Below are 18,412 nucleotides of genomic sequence, written 5' to 3'. Positions count from 1 at the left end.
CCAGTAATCTGCCTTCCCCTCACCTTCCTTCTTCCCACCCGAACCTGCCCTCAGACTCCTGCAGCTAGGGTGGCCTCTGGCCCCTCTCGGCCTTCCTGCCTCCCTTCCTCTCTGTGCCCCTCACCAGGCAGCTTCCTCACTCCTTCCCACCCTGCCCCAACCACTTCACCACCCTAGAGAAAGCCGGGGGCAGTCCTTCATTGACGGTGTGCCCTTGGACAAGACCCTTTGCTTCCCCTGGGCCTCAGTTTCCCCATCTGGGAAAGGGCTCAAAGGATGACACTGGCCCCTTCCCACCAGATCCCTCCCAGCCTCTAATTTTAGTGAGCCTGCCACCCATTTTGCAGATGCACATCGTGGTTCTCAGACACATTCTCAAGATGACTTTCCCGCAGAGCTCCTTAAATTATACAACACTTACAGTCTAAAAAAAAATAGAATTCAGAAATAACAGAGCTCATAACACATCCCCTTTAATGGTTCAGTGGGTTGGCAGGGGATAGGTGAGGTAGGTAACACCACTACCTGGTGGAATTACTCCATTTGGTTGGAGGTGGTGAACTTCAGGGCTGAGGGGGCAGGTGGAAGAAGCCTTTGCACGAAGGACTGGGGTGGACACTGGGTGTACAGTTCAAAGGCAAGAAGTAAGGGGGAATCCCTGAGTACTCTGAAGAGGAGATGTGGATGGAGGAAAGGGTGGAGGGATCTGTTGGAATGATCCACTTAAAGAGGGGAGGACCCCAGTCAAGGCACCAGTGGTGGACTAGAGGAGCCACAGGGAGACCCACTGGAGCTAATGCCCACCAAGATCCATCCTATTCCCTGCCCCCCCAGAAGAGTGAGGTAGATGGAAGGTCAAGGGGTGGGGAAGTCCATCAGAGGTTTCTATATTTTCACTACAATGGTCGGTACCAGTGAAGAAGTGGGATGAGGTGTCCTGGTGTAATGGATGAGGGTCCCAGGGAAAGGACCACTCCTCAGGTAAGTTGGAGGTGTGAGTGACAAAATTAAATGGTCCATGTGCCCTGCTGGCCCTCCTATTGGTGCGTGGGTGGGGTCCAGTGGAAGACACTGCTTTTCCATTCCAAAGTGCTAAACCAGTGGATGCGGTGGGGCGATGGGGGTCGGGCTGGAACGTTCCACCGGTGGATGGTGGTGTCCCAGTGGAAGGTACCCCTCACTGGGCAGGTTAGTAGGGAGGTGACCAGAAGCCCGGTTGGATCAGCCCCAGTCCAAGATCCCTTCTGACTCTAAAGGGACCTGGTGGTATTAGCTGGGCCGGTTCAGGAAGGGACAGTGGGGACAGACATGGCAGACCAGGCATCAGTCACGTCTGAGACCAGGGCCCTGCGGCCCCCTACTCCTCGGGCGTGGGCTCTGCCTGGGGCGCGGGCGGCGGGTCCGGGGCGCAGAGCTGGGCGCGCATCTCTTGCATCTGCGCCTGCAGCTCCTCCAGGGCGCCCCGCGGCGGCGCCGCCTGCACCTGCGCCTGCAGGGCCTCCAGCGCCAGCGCCAGGCGGCCCGCCTCGTCCCGCATCGCGTCCCAGGCGGCGCGCTGCTCCCCCTCCTTGCGACGCTGATACGCCTGGTGGCGCCAGTACTCCAGCACCAGGCAGCCGCCGCCCACGATGAAGACGGTGGCCTCGCCCAGCAGCTCGGCGCCCAGCTCGGCGGCCGCCGCCTCGTTCAGCGGCTTGACGGCTTCAGCATTGAAGCCCATGAGGCGCATCTTGGCTCGCATCTCGGCCCAGTGGTACACTGCGGGGGAAGACGGGGGTCAGGCATCTTTGCTGGGAATGCAAGCCCCGCCCCTCGACGCCTCGGTGTCCGGGTCGGAGCAATGGCGACACGGCAGCCAGAATCGCTGGCGCCAGCGGGGAATGGGCCCCTTAACCAAGACCCGCGCCGGGCCTCGCACGCGGAATGCCCAGTTAGTTATCTGGCCAGGGGTGGCCCTGACGGCATCTTTTGAAAACGTCCAGAAGATTCTGGTGATCGGCTGGGGATGAGAATTGCTGCCCTGGAGGGGAGGTCCAGAGTGGGGGCCGCAATCTCTGGGAGGGGGTGGGAGCGGTCAGAAGTCCAGGGCGGGTGTAAAGCTTGCTCCTTCTGCCCCTCCCACAACCCCCCTGCCAGGCTCCTTCCCTCTCCCCGAAGGTGGGGCCGACGGTGCTGCGCTCCGTCCTGACGTGTGTTCACTGTGGGGTTTGGGGCTTTGGACGGAGCTCGGGGCTGCAGCGCCTGCTCTAACGCCAACTCCTTCCTTATCTAATCACTTACTCATGTGAACAAGGATTATCAGCATTGTGATCACTTGTAAATGCAACATAAGCCTAGAGTTGATGTTGAAACCTGATTCACTGCAGTAATAATTAATATTCATCCACTGATACATGAATTGATGGGAAAAATAAGGTTCCTTGGGCTCATTAAGGGATGAATTTCTGAAAACATTTATACTTGACCCCTTCCAACCATCCTCCACAGCAACCAGGCTGACCTAATTAGGTTTTCTTCCTTTAAGTTAGAAGAATAACATGCACATGGGGGGAATCATTTAGACTACATAGAAGGGGGTAAATTGCAAGACAGAAGTCCATCTTTCCACCTCCAGCTTTAGTTCTCCTATTCCTCAAAGGAATAGGAGGACTGTTTTTTGGGGGCTGCACAGCGTGGCTTGTGGGATCTCAATTCCCACACCAGGGATTGAACCCCGGCCACAGCATGGAAAGCCTGGAATCCTAACCACTAAGAGGTTAACCACTTCTATTGGCAGACCAGCCAATAGAGAAGGACTTGAATCACCTAAGAGGATAAAATCTAAATGGCCACTAGACATGTGAAAAGATGCGGTCTTTTCATTACATGTCAGGAAAATATTAATTAAAATCACAAGGAGAAAGCACTCTACACACACCAGAATGGCTGAAATGAAAAACCCACACATCCTGAGTGCTGCCAAAGATGTATCACACTCAGACTTGGAGGAGGTAGTTGAGGACACCCACTCTGGCAGCTGGTTGGCAGCGACTCCTAAATTTAGCATTCAGTGCTCTATGAGCCAGCAATTCCGCTCCTGGGTGGACACCCACAGAAACCTGTCACATGTTCTCTGAAAGACATGTCCCTGCATGTTCACCTCAGTGCTATGAAAAAAAAGACTCTAGACCACCCAAACGCCCACCATAGAAGGATTGGTAAAAAAGGATGCACACAGTGAAACACTCAACAGCAATGAGAACAAATGAACCACAGCGACATACAAAAAGCGGAATAAATCTCACAGACAATGTTGAGTGAAAGAGGCCACACAAGCATACATGCTGTGTGATTCCATTTATATAAAGTCCCCAAAGAGGCAAATTCAATCCACAGGGTTACAAGTCAGGATGGTGGTTACGCTTGGGAGGCATAGTGACTAGAAGGGGGGCATGGCAGGGTTTCTGAAGGGCTGGTTATATTCTGTTTCCTGTTCCTTCTGTGAGTTTATCAAACTATACACTTAGGATTTGTACACTTTGCTTTAGGTATACTGTAATGCAGTTAAAAGTTTTCATAACCCAGGGCTTCCGTGGTGGTGCAGTGGTTAAGCATCCGCCTGCCAACGCAGCGGACACAGGTTCGAGCCCTGGTCCGGGAAGATCCTACATGCCGCGCAGCAACTAAGCCCGAGCGCCACAACTACTGAGCCTGTGCCCTAGAGCACATGCTCTGCAACAAAAGAAGTCACCACAATGAGAAGCCCGCGCACCGCAACGAAGAATACCCCCTGCTCGCCGCAACTAGAGAAAGCCAGCGCGCAGCAACAAAGACCCAACGCAGCCAAAAAAAAAAAAAAAAAAGTTTTCATGACCCAAATGAACGAGAGTTGTCCAGCCACCTTCCTGATCTCTTCCAAGTGACTTTCACTTGCAGCCTCTGGTGAGGCCCAGAGAAATGCCATTGTCTGGTGCCACGCCCTTGGTCAGTCTGTTTCCTCCCTGTTGCCCATGGGGAGCCAGACTTGGCCTTGGCCACCTGTCAGACGAGCCTGAGACATCTAACTTCAAGGTGTCCTGACTGCCTATTTAACACTCTTCCTGTTGGGAAATTACACTGGCCCCTCCCAAAAGGAGCCCCAGTCTTATGATGTCCCCCAGGCTCCTGCCTGGGTGTAGGAAGCAGGGTCGTGATAGAACCTTGAACTCTCTATTCTCCCTGAGGGTCTGTTAAAAGGCAAAATGGATTCGGAATCCAGGACTGAGAAAGTCCAGGCCCCCACTCAAAATGGGAGGGGGACGGGCACGACTATGGCCTGTGTTAAAGGGACTCAGAAAGACATGATGACAGCACATTCCTTTCTTTTTTTTTAATTTTTTAAAATGTATATATATTTTTTGGCTGCGCTGCGGGGCCTGCGAGATCTTGGTTCCCCAACCAGGGATTGAACCCACGCCACCTGCAGTGGAAGCGTGGAGTCTAAACCAATGGACGGTCAGGGAATTCCTCACATTCCTTTTTGTTTAAAAACCAAAATTTGAATCCATCTGTCAATTACCTCCATAAATCTAGACAGTTTCTTAAAGGTAAAGGCTCAAAAGGGAATCTCAGCCTGAAATTGAGGAGGATTTTATGTCACAACCTACAAATGAAGCTATGCTTGCCGAGCACAGTAGTTAAAACAAAACAAAGCAAAAATGGTGAAATTACTCGTTTGCTTCCCTAGCAGTGTCATATCCCCAGGCATGCTTTTGCCAACTTACCAACGCTCCAAAATATTTCGCTACTAATAAATCTCACGATTTGCAAAGGAAAAAATTAAAAGAACGAATGAGTTTTTTTATATTTCAACACAGAAAAATATCCCAAACATAACGAGAAGAAATACTAGGTCCAAAAGATACAAACAGCGTGATAAAAACAAGAACGTGCACTACGGACACACATATATATTCAGGAAAAGCATAAAGTCTCACATGGACCAATACTCAGCAACTTCAGGACAGATGAAGGAGGAAGGAGTGAGAACGGGTGAGGCTTTTTAGCTTTAGTCCCTAAAAAAGGGAATAAAACTCAAAGCAAATAGAGCAAAGTGTTAACATCTATTAATTCCAAGTGGTAGGTCCATGGCTGTTTGTTATAGTATTTTCTCTATGTCTGCAATATTTCACAATTAAAAGTAAAAAATTAGTTCAAAAAGAATAACAATTATATTTTTTGGCCATTTGGAGAAAAAAGGATTTTGATGAATGCACAGTGATAGAAATCAGGTCAGTGCTTCCCTGAGGTCAGGTATGGCGGGAGAGACGGACTGCAAAGGAACACAAGGAAATTTGGGGGGTGAAGGAAATATTTTTAACTATGGTGGTGGTTTCATGGCAAATACCTGTGATAAAACCCATCAAAGTGAACCCTTAAAATAAGTACAGTTTATTGCATGTAAGTCATACCTCAAAAAAAGTTGTTAAATAAAAAGGAATTTTATAAGATTAAGAAAGTGAGAAGTCAAGCCACAGACTAGGAGAAAATATTTGCAAATCATATATCTGATAAAGGACTTGTTGCAGAACATATAAAGAGCTCTTAAAACTCAACAATAGGGGCTTCCCTCGTGGTGCAGTGGTTGAGAGTCCGCCTGCCGATGCAGGGGACACGGGTTCGTGCCCCGGTCTGGGAAGATCCCACATGCCGCGGAGCGGCTAGGCCCGTGAGCCATGGCCGCTGAGCCTGCGCGTCCAGAGCCTGTTGCTCTGCAACGGGAGAGGCCACAACAGTGAGAGGCCAGCGTATCGCAAAAACAAACAAACAAACAACAACAAAAAAACTCAACAATAGCTGGGAATTCCCTGGCAGTCCAGTAGTTAGGACTCGGTGCTTCCACTGCAGGGGCACCCGGTTCAATCCTTGGTCGGGGAACTAAGATCCCCACAAGCCACATGGCGCAGCCAAAAGAAAAAAAAGTCAGCAGAGAAATACCAATCAAAACCACAATGAGATTCCATTTCACACCCACTAGAATAACTGTATTCAAAACAACGGCCAGTTGCACACATGTCCACAACAGCCAAAAAGGGGAAACAACCCCAAAGTCCATCAATTTGTGAACGGATAACAAAATCTGGTATATTTATACAGTGCAGTATTATTAATACATAAAAAGGAATCAAGTACTGATACATGTTACGACAGGGATGAATCTTGAAAACATTATGCGCAGTGAAGGAAGCCAGACACAGAAGGCCACGTAGTGTATGATTCTTTTATATGAAGTGTCCAGAACAGGTAAATTCATAGAGACAGAAAGCAGGTTAGTGTTTGCCAGGGGCTGGGGGAGGGGAGAATGGGGAGAGGCTGCTAATGGACTTGAGGGATCTTTTCAGTGATGGAAATGTTCTAAAATGACTGTGGTAACAATTGCACAACTATGTAAATTTACTAAAAATAAATTGTCCACTCAAGACAGGTGAATTTTATGGCATGTAGATTATACCTCAATAAAGCTGTTTAAACAAACAAACAAGCAAGCAAAAAGTAGAGTCTCTCCCGCTGAAATTAGCAAATGCTGCTGTGCAAATGCGCGGGCTTCTCATTGTGGTGGCTTCTCTTGTTGCGGAGCACAGGCTCTAGGCATGTGGGCTTCAGTAGTTGTGGCACATGGGCCCTAGAGCATAGGCTCAGTAGCTGTGGCGCAAGGGCTTAGTTGCTCCACGGCCTGCGGGATCTTCCCAGACCAGGGCTCGAACCCGTGTCCCCTGCATTGGCAGGCGGCTTCTTAACCACTGTGCCTCCAGGGAAGTCCCTGGACCTGAAATCTTGAGCAAAGTATCAAGGATGCCAGAAGTGCCTAGGAGCCATGCAGGAGGGAGGATGGCAGGTGAAGGGCGGATGTGGGGTGGTACCCACGGCGCTGTCAGTCCTCTGACCTCAGAAGTCCACCAGTGTCTCGTGCTCATGGCAACCTGGGGTAGATGCCTTGCTGCCAGGTGTTGGTCCAGCCAGGGACTACAATTCCCAGTGCCCCTTGGGGTTAGGTGTGGCCAGGGCATTAAGTCCCGGCAAGGGGAATTGAGGTGAAGCGAATAGAGTGCCACTTCCAGTCCTGGTCCATAAAACGTGTGCTCTCTTCCTTCATGCTCTTTACTGACCTCTGGCTGGAGTGGACATGACCCCCAGGGTGACCTTGAAAGGCACAAGAAGATGGTGGGACTGCATCAGCCTGGGTCCTTGAATGACTGAGCAGAGGGAGAGGGCTGTCCTGCCACATGACTCCCCTGCAAGAACTGCTATACAAGCAAGAAATAAACCCTTGTTCTAGGTGCCATTACACATTTTGGGTCTCTTGGTGACAACACTGGTGTCCTGAACTATAGACCTCCAAGATTCCTGCTGATTTTCCTAGCCTTGGTCTCCAATATATCCTTCCAATATATTCTTTTTCTGCTTCCGTTGGCCCAGGATGGTTTCTGTTGCTGGCAATGCAGAGTGTTCACTGATGATGACAAAAATTCAATGCTTTGCTAGTATTTCCTCTGAGCTAGGCACCTCCCTAAGTGTTTTACATGTATTAACTGTTTCGATGTCGTAATAATCCCACAGAGGAAGTTCTGTTGTGAAGCACAAAGACATGCGGTGAACTCCAGCTCATCCAAATAGTACGAGGTGGATCTAGGGCTTGAGTCCAGGAATTTCAGTGTCAGAGCTCACACTCTCCTCCATGATGCTCCGCTGCCCTCCAGACAGATTCTCTAAGCCTAGAAATGACTGCCAGTTACATCCATTTTCACACAGCACTATTCACAATAGCCAAAAGGAGAAACAACCTAAATGTTCATTGACAGATGTACAGATAAACAAACTGTGGTCTATCCGTACAGTGGATATTATCCAGCCATAAAAAGAAATGGAGTACTAAAAAAAAAAAAAAGAAATGGAGTGCTAATACCTGCTGCAACATGGATGAACCTTGAAAACATGATGCTAAGTTGAAAGAAGCCAGACACAAAAGTTCTGATTGTATGATTCCACTGATAAGAAATGTCCAGAACAGGCAAATCCATAGAGATAGAAATCAGATTGCTGGTGGCCGGGAGTTGGAGGGGGAGGGGGTGGAGAGTAGCCACTTAATGGGTACCAACTCTTATTCTGGGGGTCATGAAAATGTTTTGGAATTAGATAGAGGCGATGGTTGTACAGTGTGGTGAATGTACACATGCCACTTAATTATTCACTATAAAATGGTTAATTCTATGTTATGTGAATTTTACACCAATTAAAAAACAAAAAACAAAACTGCAAAACTCCACACAAGGGGCACCCTCGGCCACAGCTTCGGCTCCTACCACTGCCTGAGCTACCCTCACTGCAAGAAGCCAAAGAAAAACTGCCGTGGAGGAAGGATCCTGCTTCCTCCATGGGCCCTGTAACTTGACATGTTTTAATTTTTTTAATTGAAGTATAGTTGATTTACAATGTTGTGGTACTTTCAGGTGTCCAGCAAAGTGATTCAGTTATACATGTGTATCTTTTTCCGATTCTTTTCCATTACAGGTTATTACAAGATATTGAATGCAGTTCCCTGTGCTGTACAGTAGGACCTTGCTGTTTATCTATTTTATATACAGTAGTGTGTATCTGTTAATCCCAAACTCCAAATGTATCCCTCTCCCCCTGCTTTCCCCTTTGGTAACCACAGTTTGTTTCCTGTGAGTGCAACCTGGTGTTTGTGATCTGCAGCCGGAGGAGGAGGCTGCTCAGTGGTTGCTTGGGGGAGGGGAGAGGGGAGGGGGGCAGGGGGAGGGGCTTGAGGAGACTGGGGAGTGATGAGATATGTCTACTATCTTCAATGTGGTGGTGGTTTCACGGGTGCATACGTATGTCAAAACATCAACTAATACACACTACTTTGCATAAAAGAGGTATTTTATAGGTAGAAAAAATAGATATTTAAATATTGTAAATCAACCGCACTTGAATAAAATTAAAAAAAAAATTTAAACCATCAAATTATACACTTTATATACGTGCATTGTATTGTGTGTCACTTATACCTCTCACTTAAAGCTTATACCTCACTTAAAGCTGCTTTGACAAAAAAATTCGAGATAAGGCAGGATAAGCACCTACTTAGAAACAGAGAAAAAGGACTGAAAGAGTTTGTGGCAGGAGAAAGGGTACAGAGTGGGTAGCGTGGGGCTGGGAATTGCTCCTTTGGATGATAAGCCTTAGAGAATGTTTTGTTCTTTAAACTGAGCATAAAAATAAACATTTAGTGTAATTACACACGTGCACACGCACAGACACAGTACTCGTGGGACCTGAGCACTGTTATCTTGGATCCTTGCCCCTCACCTGATTGGTCACCGGATCTGATGAATCCCAGTCTCTGCCCCTCGGCGCCCCCTGCAGCTCCCCAGCCTGCACTAGTTCAGCACCGTCCTCTCAATCCACGCTCCCCACGGAGTGATGGTCCCGGAAAATAAAAATGCACCGAAGCCACAGCCCTCTCCTGACGAAAACCCTACTGCAGTGGCCTCTACTTGCTCACAGAAAAAGTCCTGACTCCTTAAAATGGCCACAAGGCCCAATGGGATCTACCCCATGGTTGATGGGGAGTTTCCAACTGTTCATTCAGTGCCCAGACCCCTCTGCTCTCTCCCACCCCTGGGCCTTTGCATATGCTATTCCCTCTGCCTGCAACACTCACTCCTCTCCACACCCACCCTGAATTTTCAGATGCCTCCTCCTGTTGGGAGTCCTTCGTGACCCCCCAGGCTGGGTCCATCACTAGTAATGCGGGTTCCCCCATCCCAGGTCCACGCACTGTGGGTCGTCACTATCTGTGGATGGACTGTCTCCCTCGTGACCTGGGAGTCCCGAGAAGGCAGGATCCAGAGTGTCTTGGTCACCACTGTGTTCCCAGCACAGCCCTGCCTAGCACAGGACTGGGCACAGAGACGATATTCATGGAATATTTGCTAAAAACATGAATGAATGAATGAATGAATGAATGAATGAATAAATAAACTACTGACCAATTACAAAAGGGCAAAGGGCACTTTTCCAGTGGCAGACCTGGTGGTCATCACCTGAACCAAGTGATCAAACTCAGCATCATCAGGAACGGGACACACCGACATCGTGTCCTGATGGAGTTGCCAAGGGAAAGACACAGCACCACACACATCGTTTTCCCGCTGAAAATGTTCACTCTGAATCTAATTATGGTCCAGAGTGTGGGTCATTTGCTACAGGGCAACTGAGCTGGAAGTTCCAAAAACCCAAAGTCATAAAAATCCAAAAGAGCTAAGGAACTGTCTTAGCTTTTTAAAGATTAAAGAGATGTGACTATAAAATATAATTTGTGGATCATGATTGGATCCTGGATTGGAGGCGGAAGAAAAATCTACAGAAGACATTTTGACATTGTTGGAGAAATTTGAAAAGAAGCAGTTTCTTAAATGACATTATGAAATTATTAATCATTTTCTTAGCGTATAGTGGTTTGTGGATTATGTGGGAGAAGGTCCTTATTCTTAGAAGACACTTGCTTCAGTTTTTAAGGATGGGGAATTCCCTGGCATTCCAGTGGTTAGGACTTGGCGTTTTCACTGCCGAGGGCTCAGGTTCGATCCCTGGTCGGGGAACTAAGATCCTGCAAGCCGCACAGCATGGCCACACACACACAAAAAATTTAAGGACAAAGTGCCATGGCATCTGCAAATTACTTTCAAATGATTCAGCAAGAAAATCCGTGTATATATAGAGACAAAGATATAGATGTAAACTGTTATGGACTAAAATGTTTGTGTGCCCCCCGAATCCATATGTTGAAGGCCTTACCCCCAATGTGATGGTGTTTGAAAGTGGGGTCTTTGGGAGGTAATTAGGTTTAGATGAGGTCTTGGGGACAGGGACTCCATGATGGGATTAGTGTCCTTATAAGAAGAGGAAGAGACACCAGGGCTCGCTCTCTCTCTTTGCCTTGTGAGGACACAGTGAGAAGGCGGCCGTCTGCAAGCCAGGAAAAGGGTCCTCGTCAGGAACTGAATCTGCCAGAGCCTTGATCTTGGACTTCCCAGTCTCCAGAATGTGAGAAAATATATATCTGTCGTCTAAGCCACCCAGCCTATGGTATTTGGTTATAGCAGCATGATAGAAGACATAAACATGGGTATAGATGGAGACCTAGATATTTGAAGGACATAAACAGGACACAGTGTGAACAAGGGATGGATCCAGTAAGGGCACTTGGGTGTTGATTGTGTATTTCCTTCCATTGCTCTGTAGGTTTGAAAATTTTTCCAAATAAAATATTGGAGAAAACTGAAATATAACAAACAAACAAACAAATAAATAGTATTTATGGAAAATACCCCAAAATGTAGGAGCTGATTATTTCTGCGAGATGGGTTTGGTGGTGATCTATGATTTTTAAATTTTCTCCTATGAACACTGATGACTTGTTTGTTAAATCAAAGAGGAAAATTCAAAACATATGCATGATCAGATCCAGCGGCGTCATTTCCAGGAATTATTCTGAAGAAGCTAAGGATGGAATGCACAAAGATTTAGCCCATGGTCCCTGAGGACACCCCTCTGCCTAGCATGGCTGTTTGGGAAGGTCCTTTCCTTCCAATCACCAAGGCGTCCTGATGCTGCCTTCCAGGTCAAGTAGAAGTGGGGCCACTGTTTGGTGTGTGATATGTCCATCTTCTAAGCTTAAAACTCAAAGCTCATGGGAAACCTGGAGGGGTGAGGGGGCAAACTCTGGGGTACCTTATTCACTGTCTCTTGGAGGGTCCCTGCAAGACTGAGCCCCAGGTACTCACAGAAGTAACCTGCTTACTAACATACCCTGTAAAGACTTCCTTCCTTTTCTGTCTCACTTCCCTCCGGAAGAACCCCTTGTTCCTCCCTTTCAAAGAGTCAAAGAATAGCAGTAATTTATTATCCCTGTAATTACTTTCTGAAGAGGGGAATAAGGGCCCCTATTTGCAGCTAACTTGGTTATTTAAGAGTCAAAGAGTTTCCATCTGGAATGATGAAAGAGTTCCGGAAATAGATGGTGATGGTTGCACAGCACTGTAAATACACTTAATGTACTTAATGCCACTGGACTGTACACTTAAAAATGGTTAAAATGATGAATTTTATGTTATGTATATCTTGCCACAGTTTACAAAGAAAAGGTAACTTGGTAATGAGAAATTGGTTTAGGTACTGCTCTATTTCACCCCCAACTGGTCAACACCTACCGGGTATACTGCAATACGGTCCTGATGATAATCACCCAGTTAGTGCACACCCCACAAGGTAAGGGCTCAGTCCCACGAGACTGACCACACTCCAGACATCAGCCACAAGTGGGCTTCCCAGGCCATGTTCACTTCTGACTCACCGGCTGCAGATTCAGGGCTCCCACAATTCTCTCAGATTCAATAACTGGCTAGGATGGCTCACAGAACCCCCTGAAAATGTTATACTTACAATTACAGTTTTATTATAAAAGATGTACAGAGGGTGAGGTCTAGGAGGGAACACAGAGCTTCCTTTGCTCTCTCCCTGTATCAGAACAGCAATCAGAACAGGACTCAGGCTGCCACCCAGGAAGCACTCAGTTTCATCAAGAGTGATGAAATCTTCGGCCAAGTGACTGAACTCAATCTCCAGAGCTCCCAATATAGCTAGTTTAAAATCACAACCTGGGACTTCCCTGGTGGTCCAGTGGCTAGGGCTCTGCATTCCCAATACAGGGGGGCCCGGGTTCGATCCCTGGTCGGGGAACTAGATCCCGCATGTATGCTGCAACTAAGAAGTCCACATGCTGCAACTAAAAACCCCACACACCGCAACTAATACATTTATTTATTTAAATCAAATCAAATCAAATCACAGCCCTCTGGGGGCAGGGGGCAGAGATAAATTAGGAGTTTGGGATTCACACATACACACTAATATATATAAAATAGGTAAACAACAAGGACCTACTGTACAGCACAGGGAACTCTACTCAATATTCTGTAATAACCTATAATGGAAAAGAATCTGAAAAAAAATATATATATATATAACTGAATCACTTTGCTGTACACCTGAAACTAACACAACATTGTAAATTAACAATACTTCAATAAAATAAAAACAAAATCACAACCCTCTATATCTTATATCTATACCATATGTCTAGGTCTTTCTGGTGACTGGCTCGGTCTGAGTCATTCCATTAGCATAACAAAGATACACCCATCCTTTAGGAATTTATGAATGACTCTGAAGGGTTGTGTTAGGAATTGTGGTAACGCTTACATATATTCTTTATTACCAAGGGAGTTACTTGCATCTGGAGCTCATTGGTGATTGACTTTGCAGGACAGAGGGCAGAAGACAGAAGCTGTCTTCCCCAGGTGCTGCTGGCCTCCGTAACATGTGCCAACCAGGGGCCTCCAGAGGCAGGCCAGGGCCCAGGACCAGTGTCAGCGGGGGATCCGGACTCCTTATCTCCTCAGGTACAGGCCTGTCCCCACCACCATCCTCCTCCCGCCCAGCTCCCCGACCCTCACGTCTCTCTCCCCTGCAGCTCTCTTCCTCGTGCTGTTCCCATTCCTGCACGGATGGCCCCATCTCTCTAAAGGTGACCACGGGTGCGGGGAACAGGGAAGTCTGACCCCTCTGGGGTGGCTGGGCAGCCGTGAGGGGCTCAACTTCCACCTCCGTGCTCCGTATCAGCTGAAATGCCAACCTGAGTGTGGAATTCTGACCCACTTCCCACCCCCGGGTTCTGGGGTCGTCTGTGTGGATCTCCCATGCCAGCCCCTTGCGCTGAATATGGGTGCAGGGGGGGTAGGGAGTGCTTCCCGGGAGGGAGGAGAAATGGGGCATCTGCTGGGCTGGGAGGGAGAAGGGGAGTGATCGGCCGAGACAAGAGCCAAAGCCGAGAGTCCGGTCCCAGCAATTCCCTGGAGGTCCCTGGAGGTTAGGACTCAGTGCTTTCACTGCTGAGGGTCGGGGTTCGATCCCTGGTTGGGGAATTAAGATCTCGCAGGCCACGCGGCGCGGCCAAAAATAAATAAATAAATAAAGAGTCCCATCCTACCACAGGCCCAGCTGGCGAAGCATTTCTATTATCCCTTATTTCAACCCCACTACCTGACAGCCACTTTCACTCTGGGTGACACCCCCATGAAGCAGACAATCCCATTTTAGAGATGGGAAAAGTGTGGCTCAGAGGGGTGAAGTTAACTGCCTGAGGGGGAGAACGGGGCTTAAACCCTGACCGGGCGCTACTTGCCTAAGCAACTTCAGTGACATTAGTTGCAGCCCTAGAACCAGGTAAGTGTACTTCTTTGGTTGTGACCGGGGCGCCCAAGGTGAGCGGTTGGTAACCCTGCGCACAAGGGCAGGAGCCCACTGAGGGCTGGAGAGCTCAGCACAGAACCCACGCCCCTGGGCCAGGCAGAAGGCAGATGAGAAGGAGGCAGCCAGAGGAGAGGGGTCACGACTGCTCTGGGGACAGAGGAGGATGGGACGTTGGACATCAGTGCTGGGTAAAGGATGAATGGATGCAGGGAAATGCAAATCAGAACCACAAGGAGATACGACTTCCCGCTCACTAGGGAATGGGATAATCAGAGAGTCAGATAACACGGGTTGGCAAGGATGTGGGGAAATGAGAACTCTTATACACTGCTGGTGGAAATGGAAAACGGGGAGGTCAATGTCCGGAATAGGCAAATCTATAGAGACAGTAAGTAGACTGGTGGCTGCCCAGGGCTGAGGGGTGTGGGGAGGTCGGAGGAAATGGGGAGCAAGTGCTAATGGACACGGGGTTTCCTTTTAGGGGGATGGACATGTTCTAAAATTGATTGTGGTGCTGACTGCACAACTCTGCAAATATACTAAAACCCACTGAATTGTATGCTTTAAATGGGTGAATTGTATGATATGTGAATTCTATCTTAATAAAGTTATTTAAGAAAAAGAAAAAACAAAAACAAGGGAAAAGGGAATTCCTTGGCGGTCTGGTGGTTAGGACTCCACACTTTCACTGCCAAGGTCCCGGGTTCTATCCCTGGTCGTGGAACTAACATCCTGCAAGTTGAAAAAGAACAAAATGAACGGATGCGAGGGGGATAAGGGATGGAAGCAGGGCGCAGGCAGAGGCCCTCCGCCCAGGCCCTCCCGCTGAGCCGTGTCTGGCCCCAGGTGAAGAGCTGGTGGTGAGAAAGGAGCCGTGGCGGCTCTGTGGCAGTGTGACGCTGGACCCCAAGCACCGGAAGTGGAGCTGCTACACAGACTTCTACCCTTTCCACCACCTCACGCAGAGGTCCTGCCAACCTGGGGAAGTTCATGGTCATCCCCATGAAGCCGGAAAAGTTAGAGGCTGAAGACTGCAGGACATACACCCCAGAAAACTCTAGGTAGGTCCTGGCCCCGCCGGCGGCTTCCCTTTCTGCTCTGGGGGTCACAGAGACCCTTTTCTCTCTCCTTCCTTCCCGGGGCTCTGCCCTCCACGGAGGGGCTTGTCTGCTACTGGACAGGGCGTCTGTGTCATTAACTTAGCTGCGTTCCAGCTTCCCACTGTGTGACCTCAAACAAGGGTCCTGCCCTCTCTGGGCCCAGTCTCCCTGTCACCAGGTTAAGGTATGCACAAGAACTTCTCATCCACACAGAGGGGGGCTGGGGCTTTCAAAGTCCCTTCCCACAGTTCCAGAAGTGACATCGGGGGCAGCCCCTCCTGTGTTCTGCCCTCCTCTGAGCCCCTCCCCCACTCCAGGTCCCAGATGCCCACATGTGCGTGATGGGAAATCTCCTGGGTGTGTCTCACAAGAGTGGCCGACTCCAAATGTAGGCAGGCATGGGGGCGGAAAAGAGGCTCAGCTCCTGGTTGTTGGAAGTCACAACCAGGTGGAAATCACTGGAGGGCCACTGCACCGCACTGAGGCCTGCTGCCCCCCTCAAGGGTCCCACAGACACTTCCAAGATCAGGGGAAGCCCTGTCTCTGAAGCTGGGCTGGTGGTGACCCGGGTGTTTAGTTTTCTCTTCTCTGTATTTTACAGAATAAAATGAAGGCTGGTGATGAGTCATGCGAAGACGTCCTTGATGGAACAAGCCTGGTATTGATGGGCACACACGCTCATCTGGTTTTGATGAAAAGCAAGTCGTACTATTAACTGGTTAGAAATGTGGGACTTTCTTCTTTTCCTACTGGCTGATTACATTTTATGAACAGATGTTACAGAACAGGAAAGAACAAGAGCAATCTCCTTTCTAGGAACTGGAACCTCTATGGATCCAAAAGCGAACTTCTCCCAGGAGCATGCGCCCCCCCGCCCTGTGGGAATCGTGCGCTAACTTGCAGTCACGTGCCATATTCCACGTTGCAGGGAAGCCCATCCACCTGCCGGCCCGGGGCTTGTTGCTATCTGAGTCACACTTGGACAGGAGAGAGAAGCCTTGGAACCAACCCGATGCTTTGAGTGTGACTCACCAAGCCCAGGACCTTAGCTCCCAAACTGCAGGATCACACGAGGTAACTGCACGTGATTGGTTGGTGTTGGGTGTCCTGGTCTCATGCTCCCCTGGAAAGCTGGGGAACGCTGGGGCTGTGATACTTCCCTCTGCTCCCAGACCCCCTCTCTACTCTTGCCTGCCCTTCTCTGCTCCCAGGAAGCTGAGTGCCTATCCTCTGTTTCTGGTGGGCACGACTTTGGGCAGTGTCCTCAAGAGAGGAGGGGACAGGTGGACTTCCCTGGTGGCACAGTGGTTAAGAATCCGCCTGCCAATGCAGGGAACACGGTCCCTGGTCCAGGAAGACCCCACATGCCGCGGAGCAACTAAGCCTGTGCGCTACAACTACTAAGCCTGTGCTCTAGAGCCCGCGAGCCACAACTACTGAAGCCCGCGAGCCACAACTACTGAAGCCCACGCACCTAGAGCCCGTGCTCCACAAAAAGAGAAGCCACTGCAATGAGAAACCCGCGCACCGCAACGAAGAGTAGCCCCCGCTTGCCGCAACGAGAGAAAGCCCGATCGCAGCAACAAAGATCCAGCATAGCCAAAAATAAATAAATAAAATAAATTTAAAAAAAAAAAGGCGGGGGGGGGGGGAAGGAGAAGGCGGAGGTGGGCATGTCTCCCCTGTCCCCTCCGTGGCTGGACTGCAGCTCTTACATCTGCCCATCTTGGTGCTGGTCCTGGTGCCTTTCTGACCATCTCTGGGTAGTGGAATTACAGATGATTTTTTTCATTTCATTTTTTGTTTCTCAGCGTTTGCTGCGGTTTCTATAGTGAGCCTGCTGTCTCTTGAACTCTGTAGAAAATATGATTGGGAAACAAAGTGATCGGAATGGGATTCCTTTTGATACTGACTCTTTGAGCTCCAGGCCATCCAGTGCCCTCAGCTCCCAAGTCAAGAAAGGCCTGGAGCCATACCTTCCTTTCCATGGCCCCAGGCCCTGTATGATCTGGTCACCGGCCCCTCGTCCTGCCCACTAAGCTCCAGGACTAAGCCATGAAATCTTTTTTTTTTTTTTTTTTTTGCACATTTCTCCTCACTCACATCTCTGGGCCTTTGCACAAGCTGTTCCCTCTGCGCCTGGACTTCACCCCATGTAGCTTTTCCTTTGTTGAATGTAATCTGTATCCTTCCGCTGCAAATAAATTATATATCAGCTTTTCTGAGTCCTACTTAGCAAATCATCGGGTCTGAGGGTGGTTTGGAGGAACCCCAGCACAAGGAGATTCGAGGATTCAAAGATAGGACTCTCGTAAAATCCTTCTCGCAGTGCCTGGAGCCTAAGAAATGTGAACTAAAAGAGATTAGTTTCCTCTGTGCCTCAGTTTCCTCCTCTGTGAAATGACGGTTATCATCACCCTGCACTCTTAGCGTGGGGATGCTTACAACTTGAGGCAAAGGAGGTCTTCCCAGACAAGGGAGGAAAAGTAAACGCCATAAAGTAAAAGATGGAAATCTGGCTTATTAAATTGAAAAACTTGGGGACTTTCCCTGGTGGTCCAGTGGTTGGGAGTCCACCTTCCAACGTTGGGGATGCGGGTTGGATCCTTGGTCGGGGAACTAAGGTCCCACACGTCGCGGGGCAACTAAGCCCACGCGCCCCAACTACTGGGCCTGCGCGCCTCAACTAGAGAGGCTGCGTGCCGCAAACTATAGAACCCACGCGCCGCAACTAGAGAGAAGCCCGTGCATCGCCACTAAAGATCCCACATGCCACAACTAAGACCCGACGCAGCCAAAAATAAAAGAATAAATAAAATAAATTTTAAAAATCGAAAAACTTTTGTAAAAGTACAGAAGACCTCACAAAAAAGCATTAAGGGTAAGCAAAGTAGGCATTTCATTTTTTTTTTTTTGGCCATGCCATGTGGCTTATGGGATTTTTTTTAAAATTTATTTTTAGCTGCATTTGGTCTTCA

At 48.8% G+C, this 18,412-nt stretch overlaps 1 protein-coding gene and 1 pseudogene across 1 annotated transcript; one reads left to right on the top strand and one right to left on the bottom strand.

The window, feature by feature from the left end:
• Positions 1-460: 460 nt before the first annotated feature.
• Positions 461-1,784, bottom strand: LOC149744587 (optic atrophy 3 protein homolog). Its single transcript, XM_089902694.1, has one exon. It carries the CDS (start codon positions 1,739-1,741, stop codon positions 1,358-1,360), a length of 384 nt encoding a protein of 127 aa, XP_089758820.1. The 5' UTR covers positions 1,742-1,784; the 3' UTR covers positions 461-1,357.
• Positions 1,785-11,691: 9,907 nt separating this feature from the next.
• Positions 11,692-17,525, top strand: LOC149744586 (uncharacterized; annotated as a pseudogene).
• Positions 17,526-18,412: the final 887 nt, after the last annotated feature.

Source organism: Delphinapterus leucas, chromosome 20 (genome assembly GCF_059928025.1).
Source record: "Delphinapterus leucas isolate spDelLeu-1000000601 "Yukka" chromosome 20, BTC_Dleu_Yukka2, whole genome shotgun sequence".
Lineage (NCBI taxonomy): Eukaryota > Metazoa > Chordata > Mammalia > Artiodactyla > Monodontidae > Delphinapterus > Delphinapterus leucas.
Note: the sequence above shows the minus strand (reverse complement) of the source record. Positions and strands in the feature narration are given on the sequence as shown.